The 15,568-nt window shown below is 43.6% G+C and overlaps 2 protein-coding genes across 5 annotated transcripts in view; one reads left to right on the forward strand and one right to left on the reverse strand.

Moving 5' to 3' along the window:
* Positions 1–4,252: 4,252 nt before the first annotated feature.
* On the forward strand, positions 4,253–9,262 carry LOC128788136 (dynein axonemal intermediate chain 7-like). Of its 4 annotated transcripts, XM_053942977.1 has the most exons (5): positions 4,253–5,332; positions 7,099–7,313; positions 7,902–8,069; positions 8,246–8,359; positions 8,936–9,262. In XM_053942977.1, exons 1-5 carry the CDS (start codon positions 5,122–5,124, stop codon positions 9,152–9,154), a joined length of 927 nt encoding a protein of 308 aa, XP_053798952.1. In that variant the 5' UTR covers positions 4,253–5,121; the 3' UTR covers positions 9,155–9,262. The 4 variants fall into 4 exon arrangements, with proteins under 4 accessions (XP_053798952.1, XP_053798953.1, XP_053798950.1 ...); XM_053942978.1 differs by lacking the exon at positions 8,246–8,359; XM_053942975.1 differs by having other exon boundaries at positions 8,246–8,976.
* A 962-nt stretch (positions 9,263–10,224) lies between these two features.
* Positions 10,225–15,568, reverse strand: part of IRAG2 (inositol 1,4,5-triphosphate receptor associated 2) — a 33,879-nt gene continuing 28,535 nt past the window's right edge. Inside the window, exons 29-38 of the mRNA XM_053942974.1 lie at positions 15,000–15,054; positions 14,888–14,915; positions 14,195–14,335; positions 13,685–13,819; positions 12,787–12,934; positions 11,871–11,914; positions 11,189–11,266; positions 11,018–11,082; positions 10,472–10,573; positions 10,225–10,333 (exon numbers count right to left, since the gene is read on the reverse strand). Of these exons, the coding sequence (XP_053798949.1) occupies positions 10,225–10,333; positions 10,472–10,573; positions 11,018–11,082; positions 11,189–11,266; positions 11,871–11,914; positions 12,787–12,934; positions 13,685–13,819; positions 14,195–14,335; positions 14,888–14,915; positions 15,000–15,054 (905 nt within the window). The remainder of the gene's footprint in view (positions 10,334–10,471; positions 10,574–11,017; positions 11,083–11,188; positions 11,267–11,870; positions 11,915–12,786; positions 12,935–13,684; positions 13,820–14,194; positions 14,336–14,887; positions 14,916–14,999; positions 15,055–15,568) is intronic.

The following is a 15,568-nucleotide window of genomic DNA, read 5'->3' on the forward strand; positions in this document are numbered from 1 at the left end:
TCCCTCACAGGACCAGGCTCCCTCTAAGCCCCTTGCCCAAATCTGCTCCATAAATCCATGTAATGCTCAAAAGGCTGTATATTTTTGAATCAAAATAGGGTCATTTCAAAGGAGTTTCTCACAAGAGAAATTTGTTCAGCTTCCCCTCAGCTGAGCAGTTCAGGTTATTATTCACTGTTTGGATCTAACCCACTGAACAAAATACTGCCTTTGCCTTTAAACAGAAAATCCATTGAGCAAGTTCATGCCAGCTCTCATTACAGGCTTCCTAAATTTATTCATGGAAAATTAAATATTCTCTTTAGATAGGCAAATAGGTACATAACTGTGTCTCCAAAATGGTTTCAGGCTCTCAGTTTGTAAACTAATGGATATAATTCCCTTTGCAGCACTACCTAGCATGGCTCCAGGGTATGATGTTATTATGGTCATGGAAACAAAATGAAAAGCATGTGGCTGACCTTTCCCAGCTCAAGTCTGTCTTTCCAAAGGAAGTGTGTAGAATATCAACCACCTGGTTTCTCCTGTATTTCCTTCCCATTGGAGGTTTATCTCATCATTCACAGGAGTGTAGGAAACACAGCCTCTTCTTGTCCACTGGACCTGTGCTTGAATCACAGAACAGAATATTCCCAGCTGGAAGGGACCCATGAGTCCAGTTGAAGGAGGGAAGTATTGGTTTTGGGGCCCTTGGGATGTGGCCCTTTGCAAATGACAGAGAAACAGTGATGAACCCCATGCTGGGGGACATAAAGCAGGTAGCAGAGACGAGAGGTGAGAGAAATGTTCCCTGACAGTTTTGGAGTTTAAGCAGGCATCAGAGTTCTGTAATATGGATGTCCTCATGTTTGTGTTTTGGTTTGGGTTTTTTGTGCCCTGTATTTTGTACTGCTCTTCCAGAGTAGGGCAGTATCTTCAACTGGAGAATAACAAAACAGTTGTTATTACTTCATCTTCTAAAACCAGGCCTGCATCTTTCATGTGCTTTGGGCTGATTGTTCAGATGCAGCAGTTTGTGGACTGAAAGAAGGAGGATGTTGGAATTGAAAATAAAGCGTGTTCAGTTGTCTGCAGTTAGGGAGAGGAGAAGCGATTATGAACAATTCCAGTGCACAAAGCCAGTACATCCTCCTGGGATCCACATTCTGTCCTGCTGTAGTTAGGTGTCAGATTCAAAAAGCTGGAGTCTTTGTTCTTTTTGACAAAACACTGGACTTTCCATCCAGTGCCTTGTATTTCTGCTGGGTGACAAAATGACAGAAGATTCTTTCTGCAGGATCTTGTATGAAGTTCCATCTTCTCCTTCTCTGCAAATGAACTTGGTCAAGGCCCAATGTATGGATGCAGGAAGATGCAGGGGAGCAGGGAAGAGCTGTCACCGAGTATGTCCAGTGCTTGTCCTGCTGTTCTCTCCTTCAAAAGAGAGCCTCAGATCAGATCCCAAGCACTTCCAGGATGTGCTTGGCACAAATTCAAGCATTTTGCTGTCTGCTCAGAATGACAATTTTCTCTCTTCTCTCTCTGAACCTTGCAGCCCTGAAATGGAGCACCTTCCCTACAACCAGCATGGAACACACCTGTAGCTCCAGTCATCTTTCTCCTAGGGAACCAGGATGTGGTCATGGCATTTGTGTGCTGCTGTCTCACAGCCTTGACAGATTTTGGGCCCTGGAGGCTCTTTCCACATTCCCTAAATGGATGGAAAAGCAAAAACTCATGTATTTTGATGATGATTAAACACAGCTTTCTGATACTATGTAAATAATTTTGATACTTAGTCTATGAGTTACAGGCATTTGTAAAAAAACTTCAGTCTTTCCAGCAATCCTATCCATCTGAAAGCAGGTGCATTTCAAAACAGGTCTTCTGTGTGGTAGCTACATTAAAAATTAAAACTAGTGTGTTCTGCCTTATGTAGCCTGTTTTTTTCCTACAAGTTCTTCAAACCAGGCAACAAAAATGGTTTAGTTCTGTTCAGTCAGGTTCAGTGTGATTTTTAAAATCCTATTGCAGAGCTTCAGCGTTTCAGGCTGCATGGTATCAAGAGATACTTTATTAGACAGGAGTGCTCTTTGGAACTTCAGTCATCAGAATGTTCTTCTCAGTCCTAGCTTTTAACAGCTTATTTCTATGAAATGTAAACTTCTACCACTGGGATTTAGCATGCTTAATTTGTTCAGTATATGAACCATAGGTACCAGCTCAGTCAATAAACAACTCTTTCACTGTAATTTTTTTACACCTTCTTGAATCTTCCTGCATTTTAGTCTTTAATTCCAGGTAATTCTTCTTTTTAAACAAACAAACAAAAAGCAGGCAAAACTGCATTTCCTTGTGGGGCACATTTAGAATGTATCCATGTTATCAAAGTTGTAGGAGTGTGTCAGTTTCTACAGAAGAAAAGATCCAGCTTTTGCCTCAAGATCACATGGATTTACTTGAATGGTGAAGAGTAAATTTTCTTTCTGAATTTCTGAAAAAAAAAATTTAAATGCTGTCCTGTGAAGCTGGATTAGCCCAGACTGAGACACCAGGCTGCAGTTCACAGGATGGCCATAATACACAGGAATCACCAGGATGTGTTTCACAGCTGGAGCAGGGAGGGGCTTGCATCTTTATCTTTCCTTCTTCCTTCCTCTCCTTTTTCCTTTGTCCTGCACTGTGACGGTATTTCTTTGTCCATCTGTTCTGGTTTGAAAACAAAATCAGTGAGCGACTCCAAATCAGAAATACAATTTATTAAGAAAAGTCAAAAAGAAAACAAAATATGTGCAATAATACAAAAGAAAAACCACTGACAGAGTCAGAATACAACCTGACACCCTTTTTGGTCAGGGTGTTGGTAGCCATCCAAATTGGAATGGCTGTTGGAAATCCAGTGGAAAAGCCTGAGTCTGGTGTCCCAAAAACTCAGATTATATCCAGTTAGGAATGCTTGGCTCCTCCCTCTGAGCAGAGCAGCTCACAGTGGGATGCTGTAACTTTTATCAGTCATGCAGTGACATTCAATAGTCCATTATCAGCAGATGTCTCCTGGAGGGAGAATTGGTTGTGAAAGAGATAAGGAAAACTGCCCACTTAACAGAAGACAGCTGCCATACAGATGGCAAATGGAATACATCTTGTTTTGCAATCTGGGACACCATCTCACTGTCCTTTTGCCTGTACCTGTCTGCATCTGCTGCTCAGTCCTTCTCCCTCACTGTATTCTTTTCTTCATAATCCTCTGTCCTGCTGCCCATCCCTCTCTTTCTCCATCCCTCTGCTGCACCTTCCCCCCACACCCACCCGCCATGGTCACTTTCTCTCTTTGTCCTTGCTTCCCTCTTTGTATCCTTCTGTCCTTCCTGTGTGTTTACCATTCTTTTTATTTGTCTTTCTCATGTTCCTTTTTATTCCCTGTTGCTCTGTCCTGTTCCCTGTGCCATTGTTTCTCACTGGATCCTTCTGTCCCTTTCCCTGTCCCTATTCTTTTTTAATTCCTCTCCGTTGTGCTGCCCATCCCAGTTGTTTTTATTTCATCTCCATCCCACACCCTGTTCTTCTTTTTCTTCATGTGTCCTCTCTGCTCCCGCTCCCGGTTTGTCTGTCCCTGGGGCTCCCATCACGTTGCTGGATGGGTCCATGAGCATGCGTTGGGATCCTAGTGTTCTGGCCCAATGGGGGCAGCAGCAGGGATGGGAGAAGACAATTCCTGCGGCTGCCTCGAGCGCAGGAATGGAGCAGGAGCCGTGGCAGCATCCAGGACATGCCGCCCCCGGCCACGGGATGGCCACCAGCCTGTGACACTGAAACCATGTTTCAAGGTCCCTTCCAACCCAGGCCATTCCCTGATCCATGGAAACACTGCAATATCGCCATGTGAACAGAGCAAAGTTTATAAATACAGGAAAGTTTTGATAACACTTGGGTTTTGTTGACATTTCTATTAATGATTGTTAAATCATATGGGGAGATAGCAGGACAGATAGGAAAATGGAGTTTGTCCCCACACATCTTTATTTCTTTATTATTTATGCTTATATACATGTTTATCATGTTTATATAGATATGTGTATTATTATACATATGTTTATGGGTGAGACACACAATCTTTATGAATCTGCCAGGCTCTGGGGAGATTTAATTCCTCAGAAAAATGATGATTCCAATGCATATCACAGTAGGCATTGGTGTAGTGTGGGGTGTTGCTGAGTGTTACCTGAATGGGTGCTTAAAGTGAGATACCTGCTCTTGCACCTTGTTAAAAGAGGGCCTAATTCTAGGAAATGTTTGTCTGTCCCACATGAGTTGCAAATTTCTCCAGTGCTGTGGTGTCATCCTTTGGTTTAATAAGAGTGAATTTTCTTGTAGTACTGGCTTAAATAAAACAACTGCAAAATACTGGCATAACTTAGCTTCACTTTACGGTGTTTAGAGTTGTCATTTTTTGATTTGGTCTCATTCTCCCAGAGCAAATTTCATAACCATTACAGTAGATATTTAGCAGTATTGAACACTTTTTTCTTGATTCCTGTCAACGGTAATTTCTCTCCTCCTGTACCATCCCTTGTGATGGTTTATTGGGCTGGTTTGGCTTTTTAAAGAAAATATTTATGGCCATTTTTGTCCACAGTGTTTCTGCCTTTTACTAACATTTTCCAATTAATTAAACCTTAAATTTATAATTTTATATGATATGTATTTTTCTATGCATAATTATCTTTGTTATCTGAAAATTGTATTTCATGTTAAATCCCTGTTGCTCCTCTTAATTAGCATATGTTTTTCACCTGCAGCCCATGACCTTTTGGTGCCTTATTTTATTTATTTAGATATGTTATTTGCCTCATTTCTTTTTATATCATTACAATCTTACCAGAATCTACTGTACTATTGTGCTTGTGAAATTCTTCTGTGGGTAATAACAGACTCATTTTGTCAGTGAAACCTTATTCCCATAGAAAGCATTTGGAACTGGCTACAAATCCAGAAGCTCAGCCCCATATGCAGAAGTGCTTTCCACTGTCCAGCTCTCTGCCTGTGCCACCTTTCAGAGAGTGTTGAGGAGCACCAGCAGATGGGGCTGAAACGCTGCAGAGCAAAGCGCTCCCAGCACAGAGTGAGAAGCAGGAGCGGGGAATGTCGGTGAGTTTGAGCACCCGGTTAACTCTGCTGTCTGGTGAACTTTCCAGAAGAGGAGGCCCTGCTGCAGGAGGAGCCAAGAGGCAGAGAAGAGGCACCAAAAGCTGTGGAGTTGCAGCAGCTGTTGCCCTTGGGGGGTGTGTACCACATTTCTGCCCTGCAGCTGCCACCCCAGGCCCAGGACATCGGGGACTGGAGCATGGTGGAGGTGAGGGAGGACAGGGATCAGCCCCTGGTGCCCCTGAGGAGCTGCTCCTGAGATTTGGCACTGTTGTCACATGCACTGCACATGGCTTCCTGAGCAGCAAACTAACCAGGCAAGGTTTGCAAATCATCAGTTTTTCATTTGTGAAGGGTAAAATCACACTGGTACCAAAAATCTCTGCTGGTTCACTCCAGGCTCTGCAGGCTGGTTGAGGATTGTGGTCACTGGGTTCTGGTTTCCTCTAGCACTGACCTACCCCACAGATGCACTGTGAAGCTGGAAACCTTTAATAAGCAAAGTTCCCAAAAAGCCAGACTCAGAGGGCAGGACTGTGGGCAGGGGAGAGGCCCAGAATGTTCATTCCCAGCCCCTGTAGCCCCTCCTGCCCCCTGCCATGGTGGGGACAGAGTGGAATTACAGCTGCCTTTACCTCCCCTACTCCTAAAACATAAAATTTAAGGGATTTAGAGATTTTAGTTAGAGATAAGCCTTACTAGAGTTAATTAAAGTAAATGAGTAGGCCTTGATAAAGTTAAGAGTTAGTAGTTAAGTAATAATTGATTGTTTGTCAACACAATGTTTAGTTAGCTGGGTTTATAATGAAGAATACAGAAACTGAGAAATAGCTTTTAGGAACATAAGACAAATGTAGGCCTCCTCTGTTCTGAAACCCATTGAAAACAGGGAATGGGAGTTCTACCAAGAGTTCATTTGTCAAATTTGTATTCAAAAGGTAGAAAGGTCAGAATGAGGAAGACTTCCTTTACTTCCTCATTTTGGGACCCCTCCCCATGAAAGGGAGCACCAACCCATTTCAAGGAACAAACTACGCATGCTTAATAGCTTTTGAAATGATTAGCATACAAAGCAAGGAATGGGATGTACCAAAATTATGAATATGTATTTGTATTTTGGGTATTCAATACTTTTATGGATAAAAGGACTCTGTAATCATTTGAAAGGCACATGTATTTGGGAGCTATCCCGCACGCTGCCCAGCGCCGTAATAAACATACACTTTCTAACTTTAAACTCTTAGAGAGTTTTTGTCCGTCACACTTGGATATCAGTACTAGATCAATATCCATATTTCTTTAATAAATCACTCCTGCTTCCTGAGGCTGTGGCTCTGTGAGAAATGGCTGTGCCTACACGGTGGCCCTGCCTGAGGGTGCCTCCAGCAGTACAGGCATGGTTCCAAGGTCTCAAGGTAGCTACTGCTCCACTGCCTTCAAAGTTGTACTTGGAAACGTGCAATATTAGCAAACCATTTTAAATGGGGCATTAAAAAGCTTTGCAATGGTTAGAAGAACTCAAAGGAAAAAACCTGCACTTTCTGATGTACCCCTTAGCTGTCCTTTTCCTCTCTTGCCAAAGCTGCTGGATGTTGGATTGGAGGTGTATCCATATTCCCCAGGAAAGGCTGAAGATGGCACACAGGAAGCAGTACAGATAACCCTGAGGCTCCCTGATAATGTGATTTATTTTAAAGTGCCTGTGGCAGCCCAATGGGATCCTGTAGGTATGAACTTAAGACACAAATTTATTTTAAATTTCAATAGTGGAATTTATACCTGAGTTGGACTGTTGTTAGAATCCAGCTATAAAGATAAGGGTGAAGTTGGAACCTAGAAATAGTTTGGGGATGCCAATGTTAATTGATTTGGGGATTTTAAGGGTTTTGTTATTATTACTTCTTTGGTTTTGTTTTACTTCAGCATTACTAGCAGAAGCCTTCCATGTAACATCTTTCCATCCTCTTTGTCCAGGCCAGCAGTGGAGAACTGATGGCATCAGCAAGATAACCTATGAAGCAGAAGAAAAGAGCATCACCTTTAGCATGGGTGCCTTTTACACAGTAGCCCTTCTCCAGGATGCTCACCTGAATCTGCCCTATCAGGCCTGGGAATTGCACCCTGCTGGTGTGGATGAAGGGCTCTTCACAGTTACTGCAGTCTTTGCAACCATTCAGATACAAATTAAGGTACTGTCAATAATCTTTTAATCAAACGTTTGCAGTTTAAAAACCCCATAATTATTACAGTGTCCCCGATTAAGAGTTTGGGATGCTTCCACAAGAGCAATTTGAATCTGTCTTCCTTTCCAAGCACTGCACTGGTTATTTAATTTCAGTTATTTACTATGAGACAGCATCTGTGCATTTGCTCTGTAAAGTTTCAGCCAGTGCTTTGCTGCTGGTTTTGCCTTGCTGCATTCAAGGCTGTTCCACCTGTTAGAGAGATGAAAAGTGTTCCTCTCTCCTCCCAGCTCTACCAAGAGAAACACAGGGATTTCTAGCAGCCTGCTACTAATGCTCCTTGTTTCTTCTCCAATTTCAAAGCTACTTGTGATTATCCATCTGTTCATTGGTGCATACATCAGTACACCAGGGTCATTTCTGATTCTTATGCAAAGCTGGCTTTCTTAGGATCTATAAATGAGAGGTCACAGCCCAGAGAAGCAAATGATATATCATATCATACCCAGGATAGCAAAAATATCAGTATTTGAAGCCTAAACCAGAAAGGAGCTTCCATGACCAGTAAGTTGCTTTCACTGGTTTGTACAACAGGATAATCAGTGTATGTTGTCTTCAGTAGTGGTGGAAGAAGAGGAGATGCTTTCCCACATCACAGGAAAATGGATGAGTCCTTTTGCCCTCAGAGCAGCTTTGAAAAGAGCTGGAGTGAACATTTTCCCAGCAGAGTACTCTCCCAAGTACGTCCCTGTGCTCAGGAAGGTGAGTGCCAGAATTTCCTGGTGGTTTTTCTCTGTTTTTCACTCAGGTCACCCTCTCCTGCACTGGGAGCTGCTGTGCTGCCAGCTGAGCCAGGGACTGAGTAAAGCAGGCCCTGGTACTGCTGTAACACAGGGAAACAGAGATCTGTGTGTCTGATTTGTACTTGTGCACTGCAGGCTGCCCTTGCAGAAGTAAAGGCCTATGAACAGATGGCTCTGCTTGCAGCTGCTTTTGCTTTTGCTCACAGCAAGTGGAATGGAGAAGCAGGGCCAGAGCAAGTTGTGTTCAAGGTTTGTGGAATCCCACCAAACTCCCAGAGCAGACCAGCACTGACCCCTTCCCCAGTTAGACAGGAACAATTAACTCACCCGTGCTGGCTTCAGCCCCTGCCTCAGACTGCACCTGGGAGCTCTCAGGGGACACAAGTCACAGCAACAAAGACACTGGCTAAGGAAAATGGAGCTGGTAAGTCACCGAGGGAGGCTTTAGCCAGAGCTGGGGTGACAGAGCTTCATTGCTCTTCAGAGGCCCCTCAAAAATCATCACTCTGCTCTGCCAGCTTTGTAAAGAACAGCTGGGACTTCCTTCCTGCCTGTAGGGTTTCTTTTGCTCCCTGCTGCAAAGGAGGGAATAAGGAACCTCAGTGTTGGTTTGTCTCCACCTGTGAACTAAAACACATGGTTAAAACTTCTCCCAGCCAGACAAACACTCCCACGTGTGGCTGGAGAAAGGTGACACACCCCACTGCTGAAAGCTGCAGTGGCTCTCTTGCTCTCAGGTTAAATGCATGTGACACACAAATATTAGAATTTGTACTCTGACCACGGCACAGGCTTCACCTCACCGTGCATTTCTTCCTGCAACAGGTAAGGGAACATCTCACAGTGATGAAAGTACAAAACCTCAAGCTCCCTGAAACCAGTGAAGCTTTTTCAGAAGAGCCTGAATTTCACTCCACACTCTACCACATGCTCAAGGATTCTGCCAGCAGTGAAGCCATGGATAAAGTGGAAAGAGCTGGCTTCCTGTTTATTGATTCTGTGTATCAGCTGCTCCTGCCTACCAGAGTTTTAGCATACTCTTAGATACTGCATGCTTTCCTTTGAAACTTTATTATCAAAAGCTTTCAAATAAAGTTACATTTCAAGTCTTAAATCCTTTTCTATTCAAAACATTGAAAAAGGTTCTGAAATGCAAACATTTTATCTTTGTTCAAGCAAAATAAATTCTTTATTCAATTGTGGCTAGACCACCTAGACATGTTTATTGTTAGCTATGTTCAAAATTGCTGTTCTACTGTAAACCTCAACAGAACTGAGACCCTTTTAGCTACTTTTAAAGATGACTTTTGTCCGAATGGGAAAAAGATTTTTTTTTTTTCATTTCAAGTCATGCTTTAAAGAAAAAAACCTCATCTCCCCCCCCAAAAATACCCACAACCCAACAAAACAAATCCAGACATGTAACCTTAAATAATGCCAGCTTCACCTCCTGTCCTGCAGAGCGTGGCAGCAGAACCGGGGTTATACCGGGGGAGGGCCGTTGTGTCGCAGTCTTGTGTAGGGCCACAGCAGCTGCTGCAGCGACCTCCAGGCGTCCCCAGTGCCCACGGGGGCTGCATCGGCTGGCCTCTGCAGGGACAGCCCCGTCAGGAAGCTCGTGAGAGCAGCCAGCAGGACCAGGATGGACACGGACACCCAGAGGGTTTTGTTAGTGTTGCAAAAGGAAGCCTTGAAGTGGGACGCCCACGCTGACATCGAATTGCACCTGGGCAGGGCAGGAAAGCACAGAGCCCTTCAGTGTTTCCCCAATACGTGCAACTCTTCCCACCCCACTCCAAAAAGCCTTAAAGCAAACTAGATCCCACAAACCTTGAAAGTGACAGGTTGTTAGTGTTCTGGGAGCTGTGCAGGGGGAGCTTCTCTTCTGTGTTTAAAATACAGTCAAGAAGGCAAATTCTTGATAAGCTGGCCCAGCTCACTCATCCACCCATGCTCCCTGTACCTCACACTGATTCTGAAGAGGATTAACAAAAGCTGCCTTGCAAGAGTGGCAAGAAATCTTGCTCGCAGAAAGCACTGAAAGTCATGGCCTTTTGTTTGAACCCTCTTCCCATGTACACCTCCCAAACATGGCTTTAACTTGTGAAAGAAACTTACATTGACTCCAGGGTCCATTTGGATGGGTATTTTCCTTTTTCAGAGACACTTTCCTTCCTAGCTGGTTGCTCCTGTACTTCAGCAGGTGATTCCAACTGCTCATACCTGTAAACAAGAATTAACAGCTCCAAAGCTTTGCCAAATTCACAACAGCTTGGCTTTATAGCCCTGACCAGGTGGTGAATTAAAAGCTCATTAAAAACTAAACCAGCATACCTGGGAGGAGGCTGCTACTGAACTTACTTGGTTTCAAAAGACTCCTCTTCATACTCTGCCCAGGAATAGGTGCTGAGGAACCTCTGCAGCGAAGGACGCTTCTCATTCTGCTTCACCCCTAGCCTGCCCCTGCCATGTGTTAAACAAATTGGTCTGATTTTCCTCAGCAGATAGAAAGCAGAAAATCAGAAATTTAGCAACAGCTTACTCATTTGGTTGACCTCATACAAATAACTTACAAATTGAATTGCTTGAAGTTAGGATCATTAAAAAAAAGCCCCAAACGAAACCAAACAAAACTACAGACCCATCCGCTGTAGATATTTAGATTTCACATTTTAGTTCTAAAGCAAGAAAGTTGAGGGATTTTTTTTTTTTAAAGCTCTTAATGCTCAATAAATAAAAAAGGTGAGCTCATAAGGCTCATTTACCTATTATAGCACATGAAACTAATGTGAAAGGTGTAGCCTAAACATTATGATACCCCCAAGATGCTCCATAAACTGCTTACTACAGGCACAGTTAGAGTTGAAAAATATTTCCCCCTTCAAAGACAAGCCCAGGTGACTTTACCAACTGCTTGATCTCCTGCTGAATCTGTCACTCCGTTCATCCCCATCAGGTTCATGGAACTGGGCCTGGAGGAGAAATTTGCTACATTTACTGCACTGGCATTCTGATGCTTCATCCCAGCGTTTTGGGGAGGTGAAGCACCTCAGCATCCCTCCAGCAGTCCCTACTTACCAGTGGCACCCCAATCCCTGCATTCCCAGCACTCCTGGGCACTGTTGCAATGCTAACTCTCCGCAGGGCTGACGAGGGCTACACAAATAAGAGGCATTACTGGCTCTTAGCAAGGCACAACTGGGTTACCCACTGAGCACACAAAATACCATCTGTTTTGTGCAAACTATATTAAAAAAAGAGATGCTGACACTTAGCGTGAAGTGACACACAAAGAATATAATCTCAAGTGCAGATCAAATCAGATCTTTCAAGCAGCATCTTTCCACAGTAAGTGATTTCTGCCCACCTGAGTGAGGCTGGCTGCACAGCTTCCAGCAAAACACCAACATTGAAGGTAACTAAATTCCCCTAATCTCGCTCACAGGAATTCCTACACTCAGTTTGAGCTGCTCCCATATTTTTGTGCAAAATCTTCCTTTAATTCCAAGAGAACCACACAAGAACAATATTTCTTAACCAGTGAGTGAGAGCCCAACCATTTCACCTTCATCTTCTAAGGGGGACCACTTAGAAGGTTGGTGGGGTGCCTGAAAAGTAGATCCTCATGTTTGATGACACCAGTCCATATTTGTGCCAGAAAAACACCAAGTCAAGCATGCAGCAGAGCACCAGCACATAAAGCAAAGAAAAACACACACAACTCTTAAAAATTTTTGAAATTTCATGTAAGGACCATTACCTTAAAATTAAAAGGACCTGGTAGCTTCTTATTCATAGATTCATCTGTGAAGAGATTAAACATCAGAGCTTTACAGGAGGAGCTTGCTGCTTACAGGAGTGCAGTGAGTTTAATTTGCAGCCTAAGGTCTGACTTTCTGCAGTGTATGTTTAAACAAAGCACTCTCAAAGCAGAAATGAGGTCTCAGGAAAAAACTTCCTATTTCATTAAATAAATTCATAACATTCACACATTACCCATCCTCTGCAAGCATCAGCTTCTGTCACTATCAAAAAATATATTCTATTATTGAGGTAGTGTCCTGTTACAGGACTGTAATTCAAAAGGCTCCTGCAAGGATTTTACGGTGTGGAAGATTTCCCTTTTGGTGTTTAAAAAACACATGCTATTTTTCAGAAGAATTTAATACTTCTCTGGCAAAGCTACAAGCACTGGCTGCAAACGTGGCTGCTTAGAAGGGGAAACAGAGGCCCCTGCACTTAAGGGGTTTGCGATTCCCATGTAGAAAATGGCAGGGTGCATCTACAGAGAGCAGCCAAAGCTTAGCTAACTAGAAATAGCTACTGTGAACAAGCACCCAAACCTACTGCTCACAAGGAATAAGATTTTCACCAGCACATGCCATGCACTTTGCTGGAAGCCAGGACATTCCTGGGTACTTGCAGTGGTCCCAAACACACACACCTCCTGAGACCCATGATGGTTTAAGTACAAGTTTAACTTCAGAGAGCTGCTTTTAATAGTGTTAATAGGTGGCTATTCTGCCCACCACCTCCCCCCCACCTTGTTAGAAGAGGGGATAAAACAACAACATAATTCTATCACCTAAGATGTGGAGGGATTATACGACTATTCTGCAGCTATAAGGGTTTGTCTGGCAGGTGCTAGCAAGGGGAAAGAGGCTTTTCCTGGTTACCTCTGTCTCCAAGGGAGCTGAAGGACCTCTCGTTCTGGAGCAGGACCTGTTTGAGCTCCTCGAGCTCGGCATGTTCTTTGGTGTACATGCGCTTCAGGTTCTCCACGTGCTGGATCATCACCTCCACAGCTTTGCTCACTCGGCTCTCCTGAGGGAGCAGGGAAAGCAGCAGCTCTCAGGAACTGCCTCATCTTTGGAGATTTCCCCCTCAAGCATCTGCTCTCCTCTGCTAATGTCACTTTTATCCTCCCTTTTAAAGCTTCACTACAACCCCTGTCCTGGCACATGCTACACAGGTTTCATTTCTCTGGGGATCACTCTTGTTGTAAAATAAATAAATCAGTCTTCAGTTTTCCAAGCTCTTACAACTCACCATCATCATCTCCTCTGATCTACAGTCTCAGCTGCCACCATGCATTTCCTGGTATTGCTAAGTCATTTTTGTGCTGCTCTGGGGTGTTATACACAACTACACCTAACATTTGAGCAGGGCTTTGTGACTTTCCATAGATTTAGCTGATTAGCTGCCCTTTCCATAAGGCACAGAACCACCTTTGCAGCATCAAGGCCATTGTTACCACACTGCTTGGTATTTTGTATATCTCACTGCTGAAAAGTCTTTATTTTTATTTTTTTTTCCCAAGCAGAACCTTATTTCTGCTGTGGGTTTTTGCACAATTCTAGTGCAGCATAGCTGGTCTCAGTGCCTGGGATTCCTTATAAGGACACAGAGTGAGAAGAGAAGGCCAGGACTAAGCTGTCCTGACCAGTCTACACTACACACACCAGATTCCCAAATCCAATCCTGGAAACATAAGCCCAGAAAGAAGTCTGGCTATCCCTTCGCATCTCGAAGGTTTTAGCTTTGTACAAAATACTTCTAGATGGAAAGTGTTACCTGATTAATAGCTCCCAACATCTCTGCTCTGCTGGCAACTCGAGCTGCATATTGGCTAAGGAACTGCAGGCTTTTCTGCAGCTTCTTAATGATCTCCTGAGCCTGGTTATCTTCTTCACACAAAGGAACTAATGCCTAAGAAGAAAACTGGTGTGAATTATTAACAGAGAAGGAAGGGTTGAACTGATGACACCGAGGAGCTGCGTTCAGGCCCACATTAACATTAATCAGCGTAACTTAGATAGAGAGCTCCAGTGGGCAGAGACTAGAGCATAAAAGCAGCTGAAGCAGGGGTCAAATGTTTGTGCAGCAGAAAAATTCTCCACTGCCTGAGCACGCAATGCATTTGGATCAACGTTCTCTTGTATTTCAACTGCATCGCTCCAGAACTTCATTCATATTTGCTCATCATGTATCCCATGCACACATCCCCCCTTTAAAGAGCTGTTTTAAGAAAGACACTCACATCTACTTATCCCATGGACCCTACCAGCCCTGGCCAATACTGACCTCTAACATATTCACAGCATTTGTGATCTCCTTTTTCAAGTTTTCTTCAGCCAGGTCTCGGGACCTCTCTTCAAGCTTCACTCTTTTGTCCAAGGTAAACAAGTCACACTTAAAACCTAAAGACAGCCTCAGAAATTCAGCCTGTTGTGGGAGAAAAGATTTCAGAGGCATCCAAGTGATGCAGAAGTTTAAGTAGATTTGGACACTGACATGACATTTGGGACTATACCCTCTGACCAAAGTTTAGGAGAGATACAGAAGAATAAGTGAACATGGCCCACTTCCTTAAAGCAGGTCTTCCCATGTGTAGTGATGGTGGGAATGTGGGGATGTTCTGCAGCCAGAAGAGGTGACATCCTGGCAGCACACTGTGCCATCTGTACCTTTTGACAAAACTGTCTTAAATCAGCACATTCTGCCTGGGAGGAGGTCACAGCTATGCTCCTTCAAGCTTGCAAACAAATGTCACAGTAGTGACAAGTCTTTGTTCAATTTTACAGATTTCCATCTTTCTCCATCCCATCTCTTGCAAAAATTTCCATTAGGCTTGGAAAGAGATTTCAGAAGTTAGCCTACAAAAAGACATCCAGTTGAGGCTGGATCATTCTTTTACATAGGAGAAGATATTAATCAGAGTTTATCTACAAGATCTGGTATCCGAAATACTTCAGGATACAAGCAGTTGAGCCTTACCTCCACTTCCTTCTCATTTGGGGAGTCACTGTAGAAGAAAAAAAGAACCACTGATAAGACTGTGGCTTTAAATTCATACCTGCAGGTGATCACTGAAAGTCAAAACACTTACGGCTCATTTTGCTTAGTTTTATCTCCTTTAATGCCACCTGCAGTGGGTGAACTCCCTGAGAAGAGACAAAAAAACTCCATTTTCAGACCAAAGTGAAAAAATAGCCTCCCCAAACCAACCTGTGAGAGTCTTTTAAGCTTCCACAGAAGCCCCTGGTCAAGATTTCCAGTGCTAAGCTTTCACCACTGAAAAGAACTTGTGTGCCTCAGGTTCTATTTGTTGTGAGGCACCCCAGCACTGCCACTTGTACAAAGCCCCAAAAGCCAGTTGTTCAGGGCACTTCAGCTAGCATCTTATTAGCACAGAAATGGTTAATGGCAGGTTTTTGCTTCAGGATGTTATGCAATTTACTACCTCACCAGATTTTAGTGATCTCCAAAGGCGAAAGAGGAGGTGATTTGAAAAGTGAGTCTGTCTAAGGAGAAACAACATCGTGCTCCTCTGTATCATGCATAGCACAGAGATGCTTCTTTTACAAATCTCTGGGGAGAACAGGAGTGCCAGAACTGTTTCAAATATTCCAACTCCTTTGCAGCTAAGTATTTTCCTCCTGTCTAGAGGAATGTGGA

Source organism: Vidua chalybeata, chromosome 5 (genome assembly GCF_026979565.1).
Source record: "Vidua chalybeata isolate OUT-0048 chromosome 5, bVidCha1 merged haplotype, whole genome shotgun sequence".
Classification (NCBI taxonomy): domain Eukaryota; kingdom Metazoa; phylum Chordata; class Aves; order Passeriformes; family Viduidae; genus Vidua; species Vidua chalybeata.

Coding starts and splice junctions, on each gene's coding strand:
- LOC128788136 (XM_053942975.1), top strand. CDS start 5,122: ATGTCGGTGAGTTTGAGCACCCGGTTAACTCTGCTGTCTGGTGAACTT. Junction 7,314..7,901: donor CCATTCAGATACAAATTAAG/GTACTGTCAATA, acceptor TTTGTACAACAG/GATAATCAGTGTATGTTGTC. Junction 8,070..8,245: donor ACGTCCCTGTGCTCAGGAAG/GTGAGTGCCAGA, acceptor TGTGCACTGCAG/GCTGCCCTTGCAGAAGTAAA.